We start from the raw sequence: 18,150 nt of genomic DNA on the forward strand, positions 1-18,150 counted from the left end.
AAATACTAAATACATACACACCATACTAGTAAAGAAATCACGAAATAAGTACACTAATACACACCAACCGACAATCTTCAGGTAAAAATGAGATACAGGGATAGATTTCTTGATGTAATACATAGTGATTAGTGGGAGTAACAGTAGGACATTGTGGGAGTTCTTGATGAAGAAATCTGAAATCCACAGCGAGATAGAATAACACTGTAACAATAGAGATATAGAAATCCAGTATCGAGTTCTTGAAGAAACGAGAAAAATGAGAAACAGGGATAAATATACAAACTTAAATACAAAAAAAAAAAAAAAAACCGAGTTCTTGAAGAAGAAATCAAATCATCAACACAACGAGATACATTGAGAGTAGGAGATAAAGAACTTCGATCGCTAGTGGAGGATATCGCCAGTGCACAATCACGATTCACGACTCAAGAAGATAGGAGGTCAGGAACACAACATTAATATTCATTGCCTCATTGGTATCGCTATTCGCTGGTAGCCTGGTGCCCTGGTATCACAATTTGCTAGTAGAAGAGAAAGACGAGAGAGGATCAGGTTGTAGAAATAAGTTTTATTGGGTTGTCAATTTTTTCCCTCGTTGACCAACTTTGAATTTATTGACCGAGTTTGACTTGTTGACCGAGTATCCCGAGTAAGACCGAGTTTGAGCGAGGTTGACCGATTTTCGATTGGGTTTGACCGAGTTTTGACAGACTTTGACTTAATCCGATTTTTTTTGCTGAGTCAACACTACTCGCCTTAGTAGATGGTCGATTCCGAGTACTCAGCCGAGTTGTCTAATTTTTGCAACATTGGTCGATACAACGAAAACGAATTTTTGCCAAATATTGAAAGATTAGTTGTTGGTATGCAAGAGTATAGGGCAAATAGAAGAAAAGTACACGATCGCAACATTTATCACGCCCTTTGTGTTGATTTGGTAGAGCACGTTTACAAGGCTCATATTCAGCCGCCGACAGTAGGGATGAGCATCGTAACCGGGTACCCGCTTTCGGAACCGAAACTGCCTCGGAACTGTCAGTTTCGGAACCAAAACTGCCTTAAGCGGTTCCAGTTCTGGTTCCTAAAGTTATAGAACTGCCTTAAGCGGTTCTGGTTCTCATTTTTTTAGAACCGCTACCCGCTGGGTACCCGCCAGAACCGGTTTATACACACACACACACACTCACTTTTCTATACACGATCAGCAAATATAAAATAAACAAAGTATCTACTTTAAAGCCTTAATATTACCAAAGCATCGTGTTGTAGTTTAATATTAAAAAAAATGTGTATAGTATTGTTTAGACCGATTTAGAATATATTTGTTTAATTTTATCTGTCATTGGTTCAAATTGATACAGTTTAGATCGAACTAAATTGCAGTTTTTATTAACAAAAGTAAATAAATATTGTTGTAACCAGGTTACCTGGTCCTCGAATCGGAACTGCCGGTTTCGGTACTGGTTCCAAAAATTTAAGAACCACCTAGACTGGTTCCGATTCCGGTTTCAACTTTCTAGGAACCGTCGGTTTCGGTTCCGGTTCTCGCCAAATGCGACGGGTACCCGCCTATGCTCATCTCTAGCCGACAGAGTATTGACACGATAATTTATTTGACGAATCAGATGATGATTCAAATATGTTCGTCAAAAGAGATGATTTCGATGACGAGAATGACGTTGATGAAAACGATGATGACGATGAGATTGATGATGAGGATGGTGATTCTGAATGATGTATTTTGGTTTTTTTAAATTCGGATATTAATTATATTTTCTAGGTTGTGGTTTTTTAATATTTGTTGTTTTCTAGTAGTTTTAAAAAATTAATATTGCTTATTTTAATGTTATTTTTAATTAATGAATGGGTTTTTGTTTTTATTTAAATTTTATGTTTATTATTCATTTAAAAAAATATAAATAATCAAAATCAATTAATTTTATTTAAAAAAGAACAAAAAACAAAAAGTGAAAGAAAGTTTCCGGCACCGGTTTTTGGTGAAGAAAATGAATATAGGGGAAAATATGACGTGAAAAGGAAAAATGAAGGAAGTTTTCCACACGCACCCTCCGGTCTTAGAAAGTGAAGATTTCAATTATTGATGGAAGCATCTCCTATTTTGGCATAGTTAATGTATTTTATTAACTTTAGTGAAAAAAAATTGTTGATAAATGAAAAATAAAATATATTGCCTACAAAAATAAATATATAACTATTTTCACAATTTATTATTCAAAAAATTCATATAACTGACCCAAACCCGTTTGATTTTGCCTGAATAGTCTCCCTTGTTTGCAAATTGCAATTGCCCTCGAAACAAGTCTCATCTCACGGCTTCTGCACTCTCGACCTCCCCTCCTTTGGCTTCCGTCCATATAATCCCCAACCGCATCTCTCTCTCTCTCTCTCTCTCTCTCTCTCTCTCATCACTGTAGCTCTGAACAATCCTCACATCGCGATCATCATACTCTTAATCCCAATTTTTGAGTAAGTTCTCACCCTTTTTCTTTCGTTTCTGTAAAATTTAATGCAATCCCATGTCAGTTCTTGAATTATTTCGCCAAAAGCAGTATCTTTCTTCCATAAGTTCCGTAGCAATGTGCTTCTTTGAACGAAAATAAGACATAAGGGATATTCAATTGACGATTTTTGTATTAATTGGTTTTTAATTTATGTTCCGGGTAGCGTAGAATTTTCTCCGGGATGATATCATATTCAAACATCTTTTCTCTCTTGTTGCTTACTTTCGCATTTGATTCAGTAGAGGGAAACTATATGAAATGCTAATGCTTGCTAATGTTTGTGAATTTTTACTAAACGCGACTAGTTTTAGCTGTTAATTGTGTAATCCATGTGACGTATATTCTTAATTCAAATCAGTTTGGATCGCCATTTGAGCTTTTTATCAGCCAATCATGTTTGGATTTCTTATACAAATTAGTATGCAAAATCCAAATGTGCTAAAAATTGAATTGGCGAATTGAAGATGGGGTTCTAAATTTCTGTAATTTTTCCTTCCCACACCAATCCCAAATCAACCATTCAAAGAAAAAGAGGGCAAATTTATAAAAGAAACATCTAGATTACCTTTTTGCCTATTTCCTATGTATGCGTGTTCTAATTTCTTCTTTTTCTTGACAAATTTTTCAAAATGGCTCTTGTATGACAGTGGATTTTGAGGTTGATGATGATGATGTCAATGGTGAGGTACTACTAAACTCCACAGAGCTTGAGATAGAAAGCCGAAAAGGCAATGAAGATGACAATGACAATGACATGGTAGGATGTTCCCTTGAAGGTGTATTATTTCACAACAACCATGACATAAAAATCGATCAAGATGAACCCGAAAGAGGCATAATCCCACTAGATGGGTCCCACAATGTTAACATTGAAGAACCATATATTGGTCAAGAGTTTGAATCTGAAGCATCTGCACATGCATTCTACAATGCATATGCAACCAAAGTTGGATTTGTTATCCGTGTAAGCAAGCTTTCAAGATCAAGGCGTGATGGAACAGCTATAGGAAGAGCTCTTGTTTGTAACAAAGAAGGGTTTCGGATGCCAGATAAGCGTGAAAAAATAGTAAGACAAAGGGTGGAAACACGAGTTGGTTGTAGAGCAATGGTTTTAGTTAGGAAAGTAAGCTCTGGAAAATGGGTGATTACAAAATTCGTAAAAGAGCATACTCATCCATTAACACCTGGAAAAGGGAGAAGGGATTTGATTTATGACCAATATCCGGTTTGTCTTAATCTCTATCTTATTCTATCAGTTTGTTTGATCTCATTTATTTTAGGTTATATGGAATGACTTAATGGGTTAAGCTTGAAAAGCGTGATTAGGGTTTTGATGATTTTTGATTTGGTTGATTGCAGAATGAGCATGATAAGATCAGGGAACTATCACAACAGCTAGCAATTGAGAAAAGAAGATCAGCAACCTACAAAAGACATTTGGAAATGGTTTTTGAGCACATTGAGGAACACAATCAGTCGTTGTCAAAAAAGATTCAAGAGATTGTAAACAACGTGAGTGCAATGGAGTCGAAAGAGATTGAAACTCATAGATAGATAATAAGTTTCAAACTTCTTGTCTTTTTTGATTGAGAATAAGTCAAATTTTTCATCATATACAGGAATGTTTAGATGGTGTTGCTTCTTGATTTGCAACTTACTCATTTTAGAAAATGTTTTTTTTTTTACTTTCATCTTTTGAAAGACGTGTGTACAAGTTGAAACCTTATATGGTAGTTAAAGGGGGTAAATGCAAGAAATAGCAACGTGTTTTTACTTTTGTTTGCTCTTGTAGTAAATACTATATTTCTTAATATGTATAAAACATATTGCTTTTTTTAATGTTTTGTTAATTACAATCGACTAAAAAGAAGTCAAAAACCATGATACTGTTTTTAAATTTTAGTTATAAGACTTACGAAATATATATTTAGCCAAAAAGAAGACATTATTGTAAGTCATCTTAAATATGTATCGGCCATAGTTTCAACACTTTCTAGTATTCCAAACAATTACTTGCTATAAGTCGTTTAACTCGACTTATTTTAAGTCCAAAGAAATATGACTATATAGTCCATTAATTTTATAGTTTTAAAACCGTCTAAATAAAAAAACCGTGTCATACTTATTGTACTTTCTAAACTAAAACCGAACAAAACCATGTATAAACATAATTGTAGTTAAAACTGCAAACTGCATCAAACATAAATTTCAATAAGTGCAATTTTAACAAACTAAAAACTGATCTATGCACTCCTATGCCACTGGCTATTGCCTAGTTGGTCCCTGACACAATTGAACCTATACGGAGTTTCAAAAACCAATTCATGTTGTCTGAAAAGTTTTAACCAAAAATATTACTTAAAACTGTTTTACGTTTTGCAAAATTGTGATCGTAAGATCCTACTAAAGGAGTGTTTGAGATTATTTTTTAAGGTTAAAAGTCTTTTTTGTATAAGGAGTTAAAAGATTTTTTGGCTAGTAACTTTTTCTAAAAGAAAATTTTTAAAAAGTATTTGTATTTGTTTTTAGGGTAAAAGTTAACTTTTCAGGTTAAAAAAGTCTCAAAAATCATAAAAAAAAAAAAAATAGGATTTTGTGATTTTTGAAACATTATATTTTCGTTCTACACAAAAAGTTAATTAAAAAAAAAAATTTCAATACTCAAACATCTTTTGAATCTTTTTTAACTTTTTGAAAAAGTTAAAAGTGAAAATTATTTGAAAAACAATCCCAAACATATTCTAAAATGAATTTATATTCAAATTATGTTCTAAAATAAACTTATATTCAAATTTTTTACAAGATAATGTAATCAATTTTAATTTCTTAAAAATCATTGTTATTTTTGTTGCTAAAAAATGTAAACATTAAGAATAAAACATGTTAATTAAAAATAAAATCATTTTGACAATATGTAAGTAAAACATAAGACCACATATGAATTATTATTTGTGTGCTCTGTGTAATAAGATAATTGATAAAATGATAATGTTTTAGAAAACTTCTAATTTTTATACTCGGTTATATAATAAAATGACATGCTATTTTTCGTGTAGAGTCTTAAAATTGTAAAATCATAAATCAAAATCTGAGATTTTAACCATGTAACTTCAAAACCCTTAGGGTTCGATAATTCACAGATCACCTTCCACCTTAATGCCACCATATCCACCTTCGAAGCTCACCGCATAACCTCCGTCGACTAACGCACAAACGTCAAATTTTTCAAAGCTCGCCTCCAACTTCTACAGCCTGATTTGTGAGTTCTAATCTTCTAATTTCTGCTCAAGTTTATTTCTTTTGCAACCCCATCGAATGAGTATGATATTTCAGGATTCGATTATCGTTAGTAATAACGTGTTAATTCTTCCCAAGATTAAATGGAGTTATATGTACATGTTTACAGAATGCAAGCTCAAATCCTCTAAATCGGTGGTCATGTTTTCCCAATTAGGATTTCTATTTTGAGTACATTTGAATATCGCACCACTTCATGAATCCTATAACGTTGAAATCAATTGATTCTAAATACTTTATTTTGCCTAATCCCCATTGCTCTTTTAACGTTTATCAATTACAGTTTATGTTTGCTGTTTGTTTGTTCAAGCATGAAGGATAAATTAAATGTCTTCCTTCTTTCATGATCCAACAACTGCTTGTAGAACACAATCCACATGTCATGAAGGAGATATAGCTTGGAATCATGCAAGTGAAGTTCTCTCCATGGATGAAAAACTGGAAAATGACATTGAAAAGATGGAAACACAAACACCTTCAGAAAATAATCAAGAACCATGTGAAGGTATGCTATTTGAATCAGAAGAAGCAGCAAGAACATTTTATGATGAGTATGCAACCCGGGTTGGTTTCATTACCCGTGTTTTATCCTCTCGTAAGTCAGAGAGGGACGGAAGCGTAATTTCACGTGGCCTTGGATGTAGAGGTGATTCAGAACATCATAGCAACAAGAAGAGCACCATGAATATGATCCAGAAAAAGAATAAAAAAGGTCGAGAAATTTGCACAGCAATGATTTTAGTGAAGAGAGAGAAACCCGGGAATTGGGTTGTTAGAAAATTTGTGAAGGAACACAATCATCCACTTTGTGTTTCAGTTTCTAAAAAACGTGCAACATTTGTAAGTTTTCATTCACTTCTTTTATATGAAATGAAATCTTGCATTCATTAAAAGATTTACTTTTGTGTAGGATGAAAAAGACAAGAGAATTCAAGAACTAAGTGGTGAATTGCGTGTAAAGAAGCGATTAAGTGCATTATACAGAGAACAACTTCTTGCTTTAATGAAAGATGTTGATGATCATAATGAGCATCTATCTTCAAAACTTCAAGTTGTAAGAAATAATTTAAAAAAACTTGAAGCAAGGATTGTATAATTGTAAGTATTTATTATATCTAAATTTCCCATGGTGCCCTTTTGAGGATAGTGTTTATAGAGCTCCAAACCTCAAATAGCTTTTAAAACCATTCTTCATTGATAAAAGTATAAAACAAGTTTACTTCAAGACTCATACATACGAATAAAAATTGAAGTCATATTAATAAAGTTCGACTCATAAATTCAAACTCTAACAATAATTCACTAAAAACTCAAAGCTTTGTTTTTTTTTTTTTAACAGCTACTCACTCTCTCTAATCTACTCATAAATTTACACCTAAAGACAACAATGGTTTAAATCTTGAAGTATTTGTATCCATCTAAAGGGTTTTTCATTCCTTCTTCCCAATCACCAATTTTCCTTCCACCAAATACTACTTGTTGTATACCCAAATACCTGCCAAAATTAATTTAAAAAAAAAAACATTTTCAAACATTATTAATTCAGACAAAACTTTATCCTTAATGAGAACAAATAAAAGAATCAGAGGCTTACTCTGAACTCAATACAGTGAGACAATTGAGAAGAACATCAAGAGCAAAGTAATCTGAAGTACCTATGTCCACCCTGTTTGTTCCACATTTTTCAAAACTTATTAATTACTTATTTTACAAACATATATTACAATAATATTTAATAAAATAATATCAAAATTCCATACCAAACACGTCCCCAATTATCCTGAAACTCAACATCCCCAACATCATGAAACGATGATGGCATCACATTGAAGCCCTTATCTGCATCATACAAAGGATTGTATTCCATGGATGTATTTGCCAACTGCCACGTGTATATCACAAGTCACAAATTTAATATTATATATCATCAAATCACTTCAAATTATTTATATATATATCATCTTTATCACCTGCAAATTAGATGAATTATATGCACCTAATCGACCCATGACATACCATGACTGAATAACCTGTGTGTGTCACACGTATAAACAAGATTAATTAATTATAGAATTTTTTTTATTCTTTGTTTAAAATGGAATAAAGAAAATGAGAAGAATTTAGTTACACTGCCAATTAAGTCAACATCTCGATCAGAAGGTGGACCATATAACTTGAACCATATATGGGAACCAACAGGACTGAAGCTGTTAATCACAAATCAAAAGAGATTAACAGCGATTATGTTCATCGATCATCATACAAGAGTGTAAATACAAGTCAATTACTCTCTAAATGTGACTTTGAATGCAACAACAGAACCAGTTTTAGCTTTGTGAAAATCTCTCCCTTTTTTCCGAATCCTATCTTCAACCTGTACAATCATATTTGTTGATTTTGTTCGTCATTTAAACAAGTGTAAGATTGCAGAAATGAAAACAGATACTGTTATTATTACCTTCTGTCTCATTTGTTCTGGCTTTCCAATGGTGTCACCAAGAACATTTCGAAGTTCAATGTCGTTTTTTGCTGCATCTTCTAATACCCTGAAACCATTCATGGAAATGGTTTAGCTTCAAAGTTGAAAGAATGGGGAATTGGATGATGTAAGAAGAAAAGGAGGCGAGAGATTACTTAGCCCAAGAAGGATAATTGTGAAGTCGTTCGTATTCTCGTTTCCTCTTCTCTTCTCGAACCTTGAGCAACCGCCGACCTCTAGCGGTCGTACCTGAGCCTTTCGCGTCCTCGACTGCTGAACCGCCGCCATCGCCATCCTTGTTGCCGGAAGATTTCGCACTTACGGTGGCGATCGTTGTTCTAATGTTCCCTGGAACGAATTTGGGACAGAAATAGAGAGTTTCTTGATTCAATGAAATTGAAGAACAGCGATTGAATGCACTGCACATGTGCATCTTCCAGATTAAATAATTTGATGAAGATCGTTGTACTGAATTGAAGGTTATGGTCGTTTGAGGATAAGCAGACGTTAGGGTTCTAAGGAGGTTTATCGTTTGGAACGGATAAATGTAGTTATGTTTAGTCTGTTAGTGGTGTCCGATTGCACATATGGCCCCTACATTTTGTATATTTACATAAACAGCCACTGAAATGTTAAAAAGCCAAATGACTATTTATAATTTTATGTTCCTATTTTTCTTCCTACCTATTTAAGGACAAGTATACAAATTCAAAATCTCAATCAAATTTAAATTAAATTTAATGATACTTATCACCATTTAAAATAGGTAGGAAGATATTAGAAACAAAAAGTAAGAAGCTATTTAATTTCTCTAATTTTATATTATATTTTAACTCTTTAAGGGTGTTTAGGATTTTCTTGTTTAAACATTCTATTAGTTTATTCTGGTTTGGTACATGATTGGATTGTAAAAAAAAAATTATGATTTTTGATAAGTTGTTTTGGTTTAACTTATTAGAAACCTCTTATTAAAGGTGGAAACTAAATTATGCATTTATCCTTATTTAATTTAAAAATAAAATAAAATTAGTTAATAATATATATGATGTCATTTTAGATCATTTAAATATATAAGACTGAGGATAATTTGTCAAAATTATAAAAAATAACTTGTCAACTTATTATACCCGAGGCATGATATGGCTTTGTTCTTGGTCTTGTTTAATAGATATCGAGTGCCTGCTAATCCCTATGTTGTGCGGAGCTGAGCATTTTATATTCGTTGGGATCAAGCTTTTCCTCTGCAGGGATATTATGATAATTAGGGCTGTAAATGAACTGAACGAACACGAACGGAGCTTGTTTATGTTTGTTCATTTAAGTTAACCGAACAAATGAACGAACATTAATGGATAAACGAACGAGTTTTCTTGTTCATGTTCGTTCGTTTAACAAATTACATTGCTCATGTTCGTTTATGTCCGTGAACAAGTTAAACGAATATAAACGAACGAACGTAAACGAGTAAATATAAAAATAAAAATAAAAATAAACATAATTGAACATAAATGAACATGTAATATAGTAATGCAATCAAACACGATTAAACATATATGAATGTAAAATGAATTTATATGAACAAACATAAACGAACGTTCATGAACATAATTGAACGAACGAGACCATTGTTCATGTTCGTTCGTTTAACTAATCGAACGAGAGTTTATGTTCGTGTTTGTTCATTTATTAAATAAACGAACATAAATGAACTTTCCGCCAAACGGTTCATGAACTGTTCGCTGAACGTTCAGTTCGTTTACGGCCCTAATGATAATCAAAACGTTTTTTTTCTAAAACTGTGTCTTTACACCGGATAAGCTGATAAACATTTTTATAAAAAAAAAACTTATTAAGTAAGCAATCCTAAATACGAGTTACTAAAATGACCATTATTTTAGGGAAATAGATGTCCATATTGTAATTTTATTTTCCATCACAAAACAATAATTTTTATTTTTATTTTCCATCACGAGACAAAAAAACACACTACTTTTGCTTGTATTCTAGGTTTGTAACAAAAAAAAACTCAATAAAACTGCGAAATGGATCTTCGCTCCACAAACCCTTGTGGGTTTTTTTTTTAGTATTTGATTGTGCTTTTAGCATAAAATAGCTCATAATGATTCGGATCTATTTTTTTAAGCATAAAATAGTTCATAAAGTAGTCCCCAATATTACATAGGATCTTGGCCATTTCTCCCATGTTTTGCTTGTATTTGATTATGTTTGTAGCTTAGATTAAGCCATATTGGTTTGGATCAAAAATACTTCACAAATAGTTGTTTCTTATTATCCAAAAAGTGAACTGAGAAATAAATATTCTCTCTAAAGTAGCATTTCTTGGCCTTTTTTTTATTTATTGTAGCATAATTATATGAGCTTCCTGAAAGATTTAAACATAAAGAAAGAAAGTCGTGAAAGGCGTCCCTAAATCCTTGGTTATTACTTTGAATGTACCAAAACCTGATGAGGACCCCATGATATGAGAAATATATATTGTTTTACAAAAACTAGAAGACTTGTCTACATTTTAATCTAAATTCGTTATCAACAACAATTATTACAAGATGTTTCTCATCAGTATTTGAGCATTCAGTGATTGGTAGTTGAGAAGAAATTTGTGGATATTAAATAGGGAAAGATTACAGAGGTTAGGTTACATGAAAAAACATAATAACCAAAATTTTCTGCAAAGTTAAATCATAGTAATTATAATGAAAAATTACTCCTAAGAAAGCTACAAGAAAGAAACCAAATCTAACCTCTGCCCTTACAACCAAACCAAACACCATCAAGCTGCTTTGGCTTTGCGTGATGGAGGACGTCGGAAAAGACTGATCAAATCATCCACTCCCTGTTCCCCCAAAAAAAATATATATATAAAATAAATAAATAAATAAATAACATCATTTCCATTTTTTTTTTTAAATGTCTTTTAAGATCTTTAAAAACTATTATTATAACATAAACATTAACATACCCTGGTAGTTATGACAAGGAAACTGAAAAGTGTAATTAAATACGATCCCAAAACTAGTAGCAACAGCAAGTCAAATGTCACACTCGCAACCTGAAATAACAAGTTAATAAAATTCAAAATCTTTGATGTGAAAATGAGAAATAAAATAATCATGGAAATAAATAATAAAAGTGACCTGATAAATCTGGAGTGTAGCAACTGTGGAGTCATAAAATGTGAACATTCCATCAAGGACATCATGTTGCAAATTCACCTCTGCAACGTGATCTGCTAATTCCTGTTTGTTATTCCAATAAATGTCAGTTGTTATTTGTTAATGCTCATTAATCAATTATTTTAAAAAAAAAAAAAAATGTTTACCTTTTTCAATGCCATGATGAATGGATTGTCCTTTGAGAGAAATGGAGCTACACGAGGTGTTGTTGATAACAGATGAAGCCATGATTTTATGTAAAAAGGATTCACACCCAAACTTGTGTTATCTGCAAATATTTCCATCTTCTTCCCTTGTTGACCATATATATGCCTCTGTTCACATAATAATACCAAAATCATCAAAATTTTATATAACAAATAATAATAAAATAATATTTTGATTAAAATCTTACTGCAAGACTTTCAGCAACCAATTTCACACTCTGAACAACTGCATCTTCACTCACAAACTCTCTAATTCAATAAATAAAACAAACAGAATCTCAGTTATCATTTTTATATTGATAATAAATAGTTTTTAAATAAAATTATATAAAATATTCACCTGTTATCAGAAAGACCTCCAGTATTTTCCAACAAATTTGGAGCAACAGAAAGTCCAGAAACTGTTGCTGCAGTAACTCTTAACCTTGAAAACTGTTCATGCTCCCATGCTACCTGTATACACAATTGGAATCAAATCAATATTTACAACTAATAAAAAAATTAAAAATTCAACTTCAAATTTTCAACTTACTCGGGAATTGGAAATGTTGATTTTCTTGTGCTTTAGTCCAACTTTGAGCCCTAATTCTTGTGCTACATCAGATAAACCCTGGATTTGCACACAAATGTGAATTGGAATATATATATATATATATGATTATATGAAATTCCAAAAAAACTACAATGATTCTTTAATCTTTAATCTTTTTTTATCACTTACTTCAAAGATTTGTTTAACATATGCATTCTCTGGAGGCTTAGAAACATGAACCCATAACCCATTTTCCCCTGACCCAAGGCTATTCAAGCAGATAGCATAATCAATACTTTCTCTCAAACGTTGATCAAAACTTCTAAGCCACTGTATCAAATAAAAATAAAAAAACACATTTAAACAACTACAGAAATACAATATTTATATATATATACTTAGAAAGATAGTGAATGAGTCACCTTGTGAGTTCCATTGTAGTTATAAGGTCCACCAGATGTCAAACCAAAGAGTAGATTATACTTTCCTCTAGTGTGAGGGTTGGAATATAAGATGGAAAATAATCTTGCAATTTCAAGAAGCCCAACAACACCACTACCATTGCTATCACTTCCAACAGATAATCCCTGGAGAGATAATGAAAGTAAGTAGTAAATAGTAAATACTTATACCATGTGACTTGATTGTAGGAAAGGGTAAAATGGTAAAATACCGGAGCTGCTCCAAATGTATCATATGATGCTACAATGGCTATAGTTGGGAGTTGGTTTGAATCTCCATCACCTTTTAAACCAGGCAACCACCCCTGTAAATAGTTGAACATGGTGTAAGAAATCTTTTAAATTTTATTGCAATTCAACACAGTTTTTGATTTAAATGAAAACCTGGATGTTGGTGATTGTGGGAGATGTGAGTTTCTTGGGAGTTGGTGATGTGACAATAAGCTTGTATCTGTAATGAAAGAAACACTGCCTTTAATGCCAGTTTTTTTTTTTTGTATATATAGAAATTCGGTTTAAGGGTATATAAAAAAGATCCACTTTCAATGTTATATGAAGTAAAAAGATATAGTACTAATTACTAATTACTAATTACTAACCCTCCAGTAGTTGCAGTTGCAGGTTGACCAGCTGCATCGTTTTTCTTGATATCAGCTAACACTGTGTCTAAATCTTCATCTTCAAAAGCAAAATACACAGGATACTGTAAAATGAAAGATGTATTTAAGAAGCAAGATGGAAAAATGTAAGAAAAATATTCATTTGTATATGCACGATGTTGACTTACATGGATACTAGAATGTATTAGCTTCTGCTCTAAATTCACCAGGATTTTCTTCAAATTCTCCTTATCAGAGCTTACACCATGTCCACCAACAGTTTCACTGTTGTCAGGATGAAAGATTCGAGGAAGTAGAAGTAGTAAGCCCCCTAAAGGCTTTCCCTGTTCAATATATTCTGCCATATGGTCAACAATAGTTAAAATTTTGAATCGGATTATTATAGAAGTAAAAAGAATAAACATTTAATCCCAAATCAGATGGGGAAGGCTGATAGGAATCGGTGTAATTGATTTGCATTAACCTTTAGGAATCCTATTTGATTACGACCACTTATGAAAACCAATCCCAATAAATAACGAATTTAGCAATTTCCTCTTATTCAAACTCAAAGAAAACCGGAGTCTAATCCTCAATCATGTCCATTAACCAAAATCATTTTCCGATCCAAGAACGTGGGAACTCCGCAAAAGCATCAGTACTCTCTTACGATCAATAAAATCAGGTCACATGTATGATATTTGCATCGAGGACGAACACATTAGCACGTATCGAATTGATCCCTACTCTATAGGTTCTGATACGAAATTCAAATCGCAATTGATCAAAATACTTTATTGGATGCAAAGAAAAAGATAGCTACCTCGAATGAATGTTTCGTTCAATTCACTTAGGGGAAATATGACAACAGTACGGGAGAGATCGGAACCAGGAGCAAAGAGAGAAGAACCAGCGTGGTGATTAAGAGATGCGACACGAGATCCAAAAGGAACACCGGCGATATCATACTGTATAAGACGGTAAACGTCGACGACTGTAGATGCATCACAGAGCTCCACACAGGCCACTAATATGAATACAAGTGCAATGACCGAATAGAATGATTCGAACATTTGTCGTCGCCCCTCTGCTGCATTCGTGGGATTCGCCATTGATGAAATCAAGGAGAGAGAGGAGGCGTTTGGATGTGTATGGTACTAGGGTTTAATTAAGTAGCAATAGTGACGCCACTAAACAGTGGATGACGATAACATATCATATGACCCCGGAGTTGAGTTCTTCGCCGGCCTTTACCCACGAAATTTGTATCAAAACGACATGTTACTATGTCGTTTGACAAAATCAATTCGTGCAATTTTGTTTTTTTTTTTATGGAGTTCGGAAAATTTAGATAACTAAAAATGAAGAAATATAAAACCGAACTGAAAATAACAGTTCGATTTTGATTCTGTTTTTCGGTTACAAAATCATTAACAACTGAACTTTCAAACTACATTTCCATTTTCGTATTTTGAGGTCGGTATTTTCTCGTTATCTAGTGATTTAATTTACCATTATAATGAGATATAAGTTGAACTTAATTTTACGGATAAAAAATTTTATACAGCCTTAATTGCCTCAGTTTAAAGCTCTATAACACAATTATTTGTTAAGTAATTCAACAATTTTTTGAGTCAAATTTGTAGCCAAGATAACGGGTTGCAAGCTGAGAAAAAATAGCTTATTTTGAACTCGTATGAAGGAGTTATGGTCATTCAAAGTCGAACAAAAATTATAAACAATGCTAAGAAAAAACCGACAACATAACAACCCATATTTAGAGCTATGCAACTTAGCAATTACTTAACTTGTTTAACCAGTTTTGAGCCAAAATTATAGCCAAAACATAGGGCTGCAACATGGGAAAAGAATCAGCTCATTGTATGAAGGAGTTATGGTCATTCAAAATTGCACTAAAATTATAAAAATTGTTGAGAAAAAAGCAAGTAAAAAATGGTTCCAAAACCGAAATGTAACACCCAAACATCAAGTATTTTCAATTTTGACCCCAAGTATGAAATTTGTTGCAAAGTTGGTCCTTACGTCATGCGTACTTGGTGTAACATCCAAAATTTCAAACCAATTTAAACTTTTTAAAACATATCAAGTTCATCAAAACATTACAACTTGTTTTCAAAATATTGATTATCAGAGTTTTTCCTAGAAACATAAACACAATAGGAGGAGCTGTACGATCACGCCTTGGCCTTGCCTCGATCCCCTGAAGTACCTGAAACAATAAACTGAAACAGTAAGCCCGGAAGCTTAGTGAGTTACCCCCAAAATACCGATACACATACAGTCCACAGGGCAACATCAATGTTAACATATCATATCAATCAAAACAAAACATCATGCAATGGGTCCACAGCTTTACAAGCTGCACTACCCCTGGGCCCTCAGTACGAGTCTGGAATGCCTACCGGGCCCTCAGCTCGTATCTGGAATGCTCCCGAGTCCTCAGTATGAGTCTGGAATGCCTACTGAGCCCTCAGCTCATATCTGGAATACTTTCGGGTTTGTTGGCCACCGCACGGAGTAGTACAACCTCAACCCACCCCACTTAACATGTCGACATGTAACAGATAAATGCACATACAGGTAATCAATCAATATCAGAGGCACTCCTACAAATCAACTCGACTAGCATATCAACTGGCATACATTACTGACTCAACTCATCATATCGATAGCTACTAGGATATCAAATCTAATGGGTCGGCCTTGGTGCCTTAGACCCCTTAGTATAGTGAGAATAACTCACCTCGTAGATGTCACCTCGGTAAATAAATCACAGCTCTCCGATCATTCGTCAAAGACTCCACCACCTATTACCACATTACAAACATGCTCATAAGTCTTCATCCTTACAAAGTACTTCATAACCCAACTAGATAACCCTGGTCAAAGTCAAAGTCCTTAGTCAAGGTCAATAGTCCATGTTGACCTTAACTCGTCGAGTACCCTTGGCTACTCGTCGAGTTCCTTGAAATCCTTACCCATTCACCGAGTCACCGGGGTGACTCGTCGCGTTCCCACGATTCTCGATTGAGGCCTTATGGCCACCCGTCGAGTTTCCTTCTAGTAACACGTCGATACACACGTGTTCCTAACTTGGGGAAAACTCATCTGACTCGCCGAGTTGTTCATCCAACTCGTCGAGTCTATGGCAATCTTCATCAAACTCGTCGAGTTGTTCATCCAACTCGTCGAGCCCATGGCTATCTTTATCTGACTCGCTGATTCACCCTTGCGACTCGCCGAGTTCCTTCAGTCCTTAATCCATACAGAACCATTTTAAGTCATGCAAAGGTTCCAAATTACAGATCCAAGCTCCCAGGGCATGCCTTTCACGTAAAGTTGCAAACTTTACGTGCATGCATGGCTAAAGTGGTTCTTAATGCCCAAACTAAGCTCTTAACGGGTTTCATGCACAAGGGGGGCCACATTCACGACCAAGATAGTAACTTTATGAATCTAGGACTCGGGAAAGGTCCAGATCTGAAGTTACAACTTCAGATCTAGCTCATGTCTTGCAATATCACCTTACTCAAACCATAAAACCCTAGATTTCCACCATATGAGATCTAGAAGGGAAAAGAGATAAATATGTCGACTTGATACCTTTAATGGGTGCTAACTAAGGCAGATTTCAGATTTCCCACTCCTTCCTTGCTCCTATCCCCTTGTTCTTCCAAGCTCTTCCTCCCACAAGCCCTCCTTACAAGCTTACAAAGCACAAGAAAGACACAATACACGGTTAGGGTTTTCGAACTCTTACTGACTACAAGGAGGCCAAATGAGGCTTATACCTCCTTAAATAGAAGGCAGAACCCGGGACTTAGGGTTTTTTCTGCCAGCTCCTACTCGTCGAGTCCCTTTACGGACTCGGCGAGTAGATCATTAAATATGCGATCCTCCTCGCTACTACTCGACGAGTAGCGCACCCTTAACTCGCCGAGTAGGACTTAAACCAAGGAGACTCTTTCTTAAATCCATACCTGAGAATCGGGGCATTACAATTCTCCCTCACTTGAAATAGACTTCATCCTCGAAGTCTTCTGGAATAAATAACGTTGGGTAGTGCTCGCGTATCTCTGCATACGGCTCCCATGTCCACTCGGATCCCTTCCGATGTTCCCATTGCACCTTCACCAAAGGTATCTCCTTGTGCTGCAAAATCTTTTTCTTTCTCTCCAAGATGGCCACAGGCCTCTCCACATAGTTCAGGCGCTCATCGATTTGAATATCATCTAGTGATACAACCTCCTCCTGGTCCATGATGCACTTCCGTAACTGCGAGACATGGAACGTGTTGTGAATCCGGCTAAGCTCCTCCGGAAGCTCAAGACTATAAGCCACTTTGCAAACCCTGGCGATGATCCTGAATGGCCCAATATACCGAGGGCCCAATTTTCCCCTCTTCCTGAAGCGGATCACACCCTTCCATGGCGAGACCTTCAGAAGTACCATGTCACCTACCTTAAATTCTAATTCCGATCGGCGTTTGTTAGTATAACTTTTATGCCGACTCTGAGCTGTCTGCAGCCACTGCTTGATCTGCTGAATCTTCTCAGTAGTCTGCAAGACCACCTCTGTCTGACCCATCACCCTGTGACCCACCTCTCCCCAACAAACTGGGGTGCGACACCTCCACCCGTACAACAGCTCGAATAGCGAGGCGCCAAGACTAGAATGATAGTTGTTGTTGTAGGCGAACTCCACAAGCGGTAGGTGAGAATCCCAACTCCCACCGAAGTCAATGACACATGCCCTCAGCATGTCCTTGAGGGTCTGAATAGTACGCTCGCTTTGGTTGTTTGTATGCGGGTGGAAGGTTGTGCTGAAGTGCAATCG

At 34.7% G+C, this 18,150-nt stretch overlaps 4 protein-coding genes across 6 annotated transcripts; 2 read left to right on the forward strand and 2 right to left on the reverse strand.

The window, feature by feature from the left end:
• Positions 1 to 2,277: 2,277 nt before the first annotated feature.
• On the forward strand, positions 2,278 to 4,300 carry LOC145039704 (protein FAR1-RELATED SEQUENCE 6-like). The gene is made up of 3 exons (XM_078987727.1): positions 2,278 to 2,490; positions 3,173 to 3,750; positions 3,885 to 4,300. Coding segments are annotated over exons 1-3 (774 nt in total). The 5' UTR covers positions 2,278 to 2,489; the 3' UTR covers positions 4,080 to 4,300.
• Positions 4,301 to 5,592: 1,292 nt separating this feature from the next.
• Positions 5,593 to 6,975, forward strand: LOC145039716 (protein FAR1-RELATED SEQUENCE 5-like). 3 transcript variants are annotated; one of them, XM_078987742.1, is made up of 3 exons: positions 5,593 to 5,784; positions 6,106 to 6,662; positions 6,733 to 6,975. In XM_078987742.1, exons 2-3 carry the CDS (start codon positions 6,150 to 6,152, stop codon positions 6,916 to 6,918), a joined length of 699 nt encoding a protein of 232 aa, XP_078843868.1. In that variant the 5' UTR covers positions 5,593 to 5,784; positions 6,106 to 6,149; the 3' UTR covers positions 6,919 to 6,975. The 3 variants fall into 3 exon arrangements, with proteins under 3 accessions (XP_078843868.1, XP_078843862.1, XP_078843875.1); XM_078987736.1 differs by having other exon boundaries at positions 6,133 to 6,662; XM_078987749.1 differs by having other exon boundaries at positions 6,188 to 6,662.
• Positions 6,976 to 7,057: 82 nt separating this feature from the next.
• LOC145039711 (structural maintenance of chromosomes-like protein, putative (DUF3531)) lies at positions 7,058 to 8,849 on the reverse strand. Its single transcript, XM_078987731.1, has 8 exons — positions 8,457 to 8,849; positions 8,281 to 8,368; positions 8,111 to 8,196; positions 7,951 to 8,029; positions 7,793 to 7,852; positions 7,583 to 7,704; positions 7,417 to 7,488; positions 7,058 to 7,317 (listed from the first exon to the last, which is right to left on the reverse strand). The coding sequence occupies exons 1-8, from the start codon at positions 8,732 to 8,734 to the stop codon at positions 7,215 to 7,217; spliced, it is 888 nt and encodes a 295-aa protein (XP_078843857.1). The 5' UTR covers positions 8,735 to 8,849; the 3' UTR covers positions 7,058 to 7,214.
• Positions 8,850 to 10,907: 2,058 nt separating this feature from the next.
• LOC145039732 (M28 Zn-peptidase nicastrin) lies at positions 10,908 to 14,507 on the reverse strand. Its single transcript, XM_078987755.1, has 14 exons — positions 14,117 to 14,507; positions 13,482 to 13,651; positions 13,294 to 13,397; positions 13,079 to 13,145; positions 12,907 to 12,999; positions 12,656 to 12,820; positions 12,423 to 12,563; positions 12,234 to 12,311; positions 12,042 to 12,154; positions 11,890 to 11,950; positions 11,642 to 11,809; positions 11,457 to 11,558; positions 11,282 to 11,371; positions 10,908 to 11,155 (listed from the first exon to the last, which is right to left on the reverse strand). Exons 1-14 carry the CDS (start codon positions 14,403 to 14,405, stop codon positions 11,093 to 11,095), a joined length of 1,704 nt encoding a protein of 567 aa, XP_078843881.1. The 5' UTR covers positions 14,406 to 14,507; the 3' UTR covers positions 10,908 to 11,092.
• Between the last annotated feature and the right edge of the window lie 3,643 nt (positions 14,508 to 18,150).

The sequence above is a fragment of the Lactuca saligna genome, chromosome 1 (genome assembly GCF_052625555.1).
Source record: "Lactuca saligna cultivar CGN05327 chromosome 1, ASM5262555v1, whole genome shotgun sequence".
Taxonomy (NCBI): Eukaryota; Viridiplantae; Streptophyta; class Magnoliopsida; order Asterales; family Asteraceae; genus Lactuca; species Lactuca saligna.

What these genes read in the sequence shown, in the direction of transcription:
- LOC145039711 (XM_078987731.1), bottom strand. Translation starts at nt 8,734, where the DNA reads ATGCACATGTGCAGTGCATTCAATCGCTGTTCTTCAATTTCATTGAAT. An exon ending in TTCAAAGTCACATTTAGAGA is followed by an intron (nt 8,030 to 8,110) that starts GTAATTGACTTG and finishes TGTGATTAACAG; the next exon opens with CTTCAGTCCTGTTGGTTCCC. An exon ending in CTCACTGTATTGAGTTCAGA is followed by an intron (nt 7,318 to 7,416) that starts GTAAGCCTCTGA and finishes TAATTTTGGCAG; the next exon opens with GTATTTGGGTATACAACAAG.
- LOC145039704 (XM_078987727.1), top strand. An exon ending in TGATTTATGACCAATATCCG is followed by an intron (nt 3,751 to 3,884) that starts GTTTGTCTTAAT and finishes GGTTGATTGCAG; the next exon opens with AATGAGCATGATAAGATCAG.
- LOC145039716 (XM_078987742.1), top strand. Translation starts at nt 6,150, where the DNA reads ATGTCTTCCTTCTTTCATGATCCAACAACTGCTTGTAGAACACAATCC. An exon ending in CTAAAAAACGTGCAACATTT is followed by an intron (nt 6,663 to 6,732) that starts GTAAGTTTTCAT and finishes ACTTTTGTGTAG; the next exon opens with GATGAAAAAGACAAGAGAAT.
- LOC145039732 (XM_078987755.1), bottom strand. Translation starts at nt 14,405, where the DNA reads ATGGCGAATCCCACGAATGCAGCAGAGGGGCGACGACAAATGTTCGAA. An exon ending in TCAACATTTCCAATTCCCGA is followed by an intron (nt 12,155 to 12,233) that starts GTAAGTTGAAAA and finishes TTGTGTATACAG; the next exon opens with GTAGCATGGGAGCATGAACA. An exon ending in TGGTTGCTGAAAGTCTTGCA is followed by an intron (nt 11,810 to 11,889) that starts GTAAGATTTTAA and finishes TTATGTGAACAG; the next exon opens with AGGCATATATATGGTCAACA.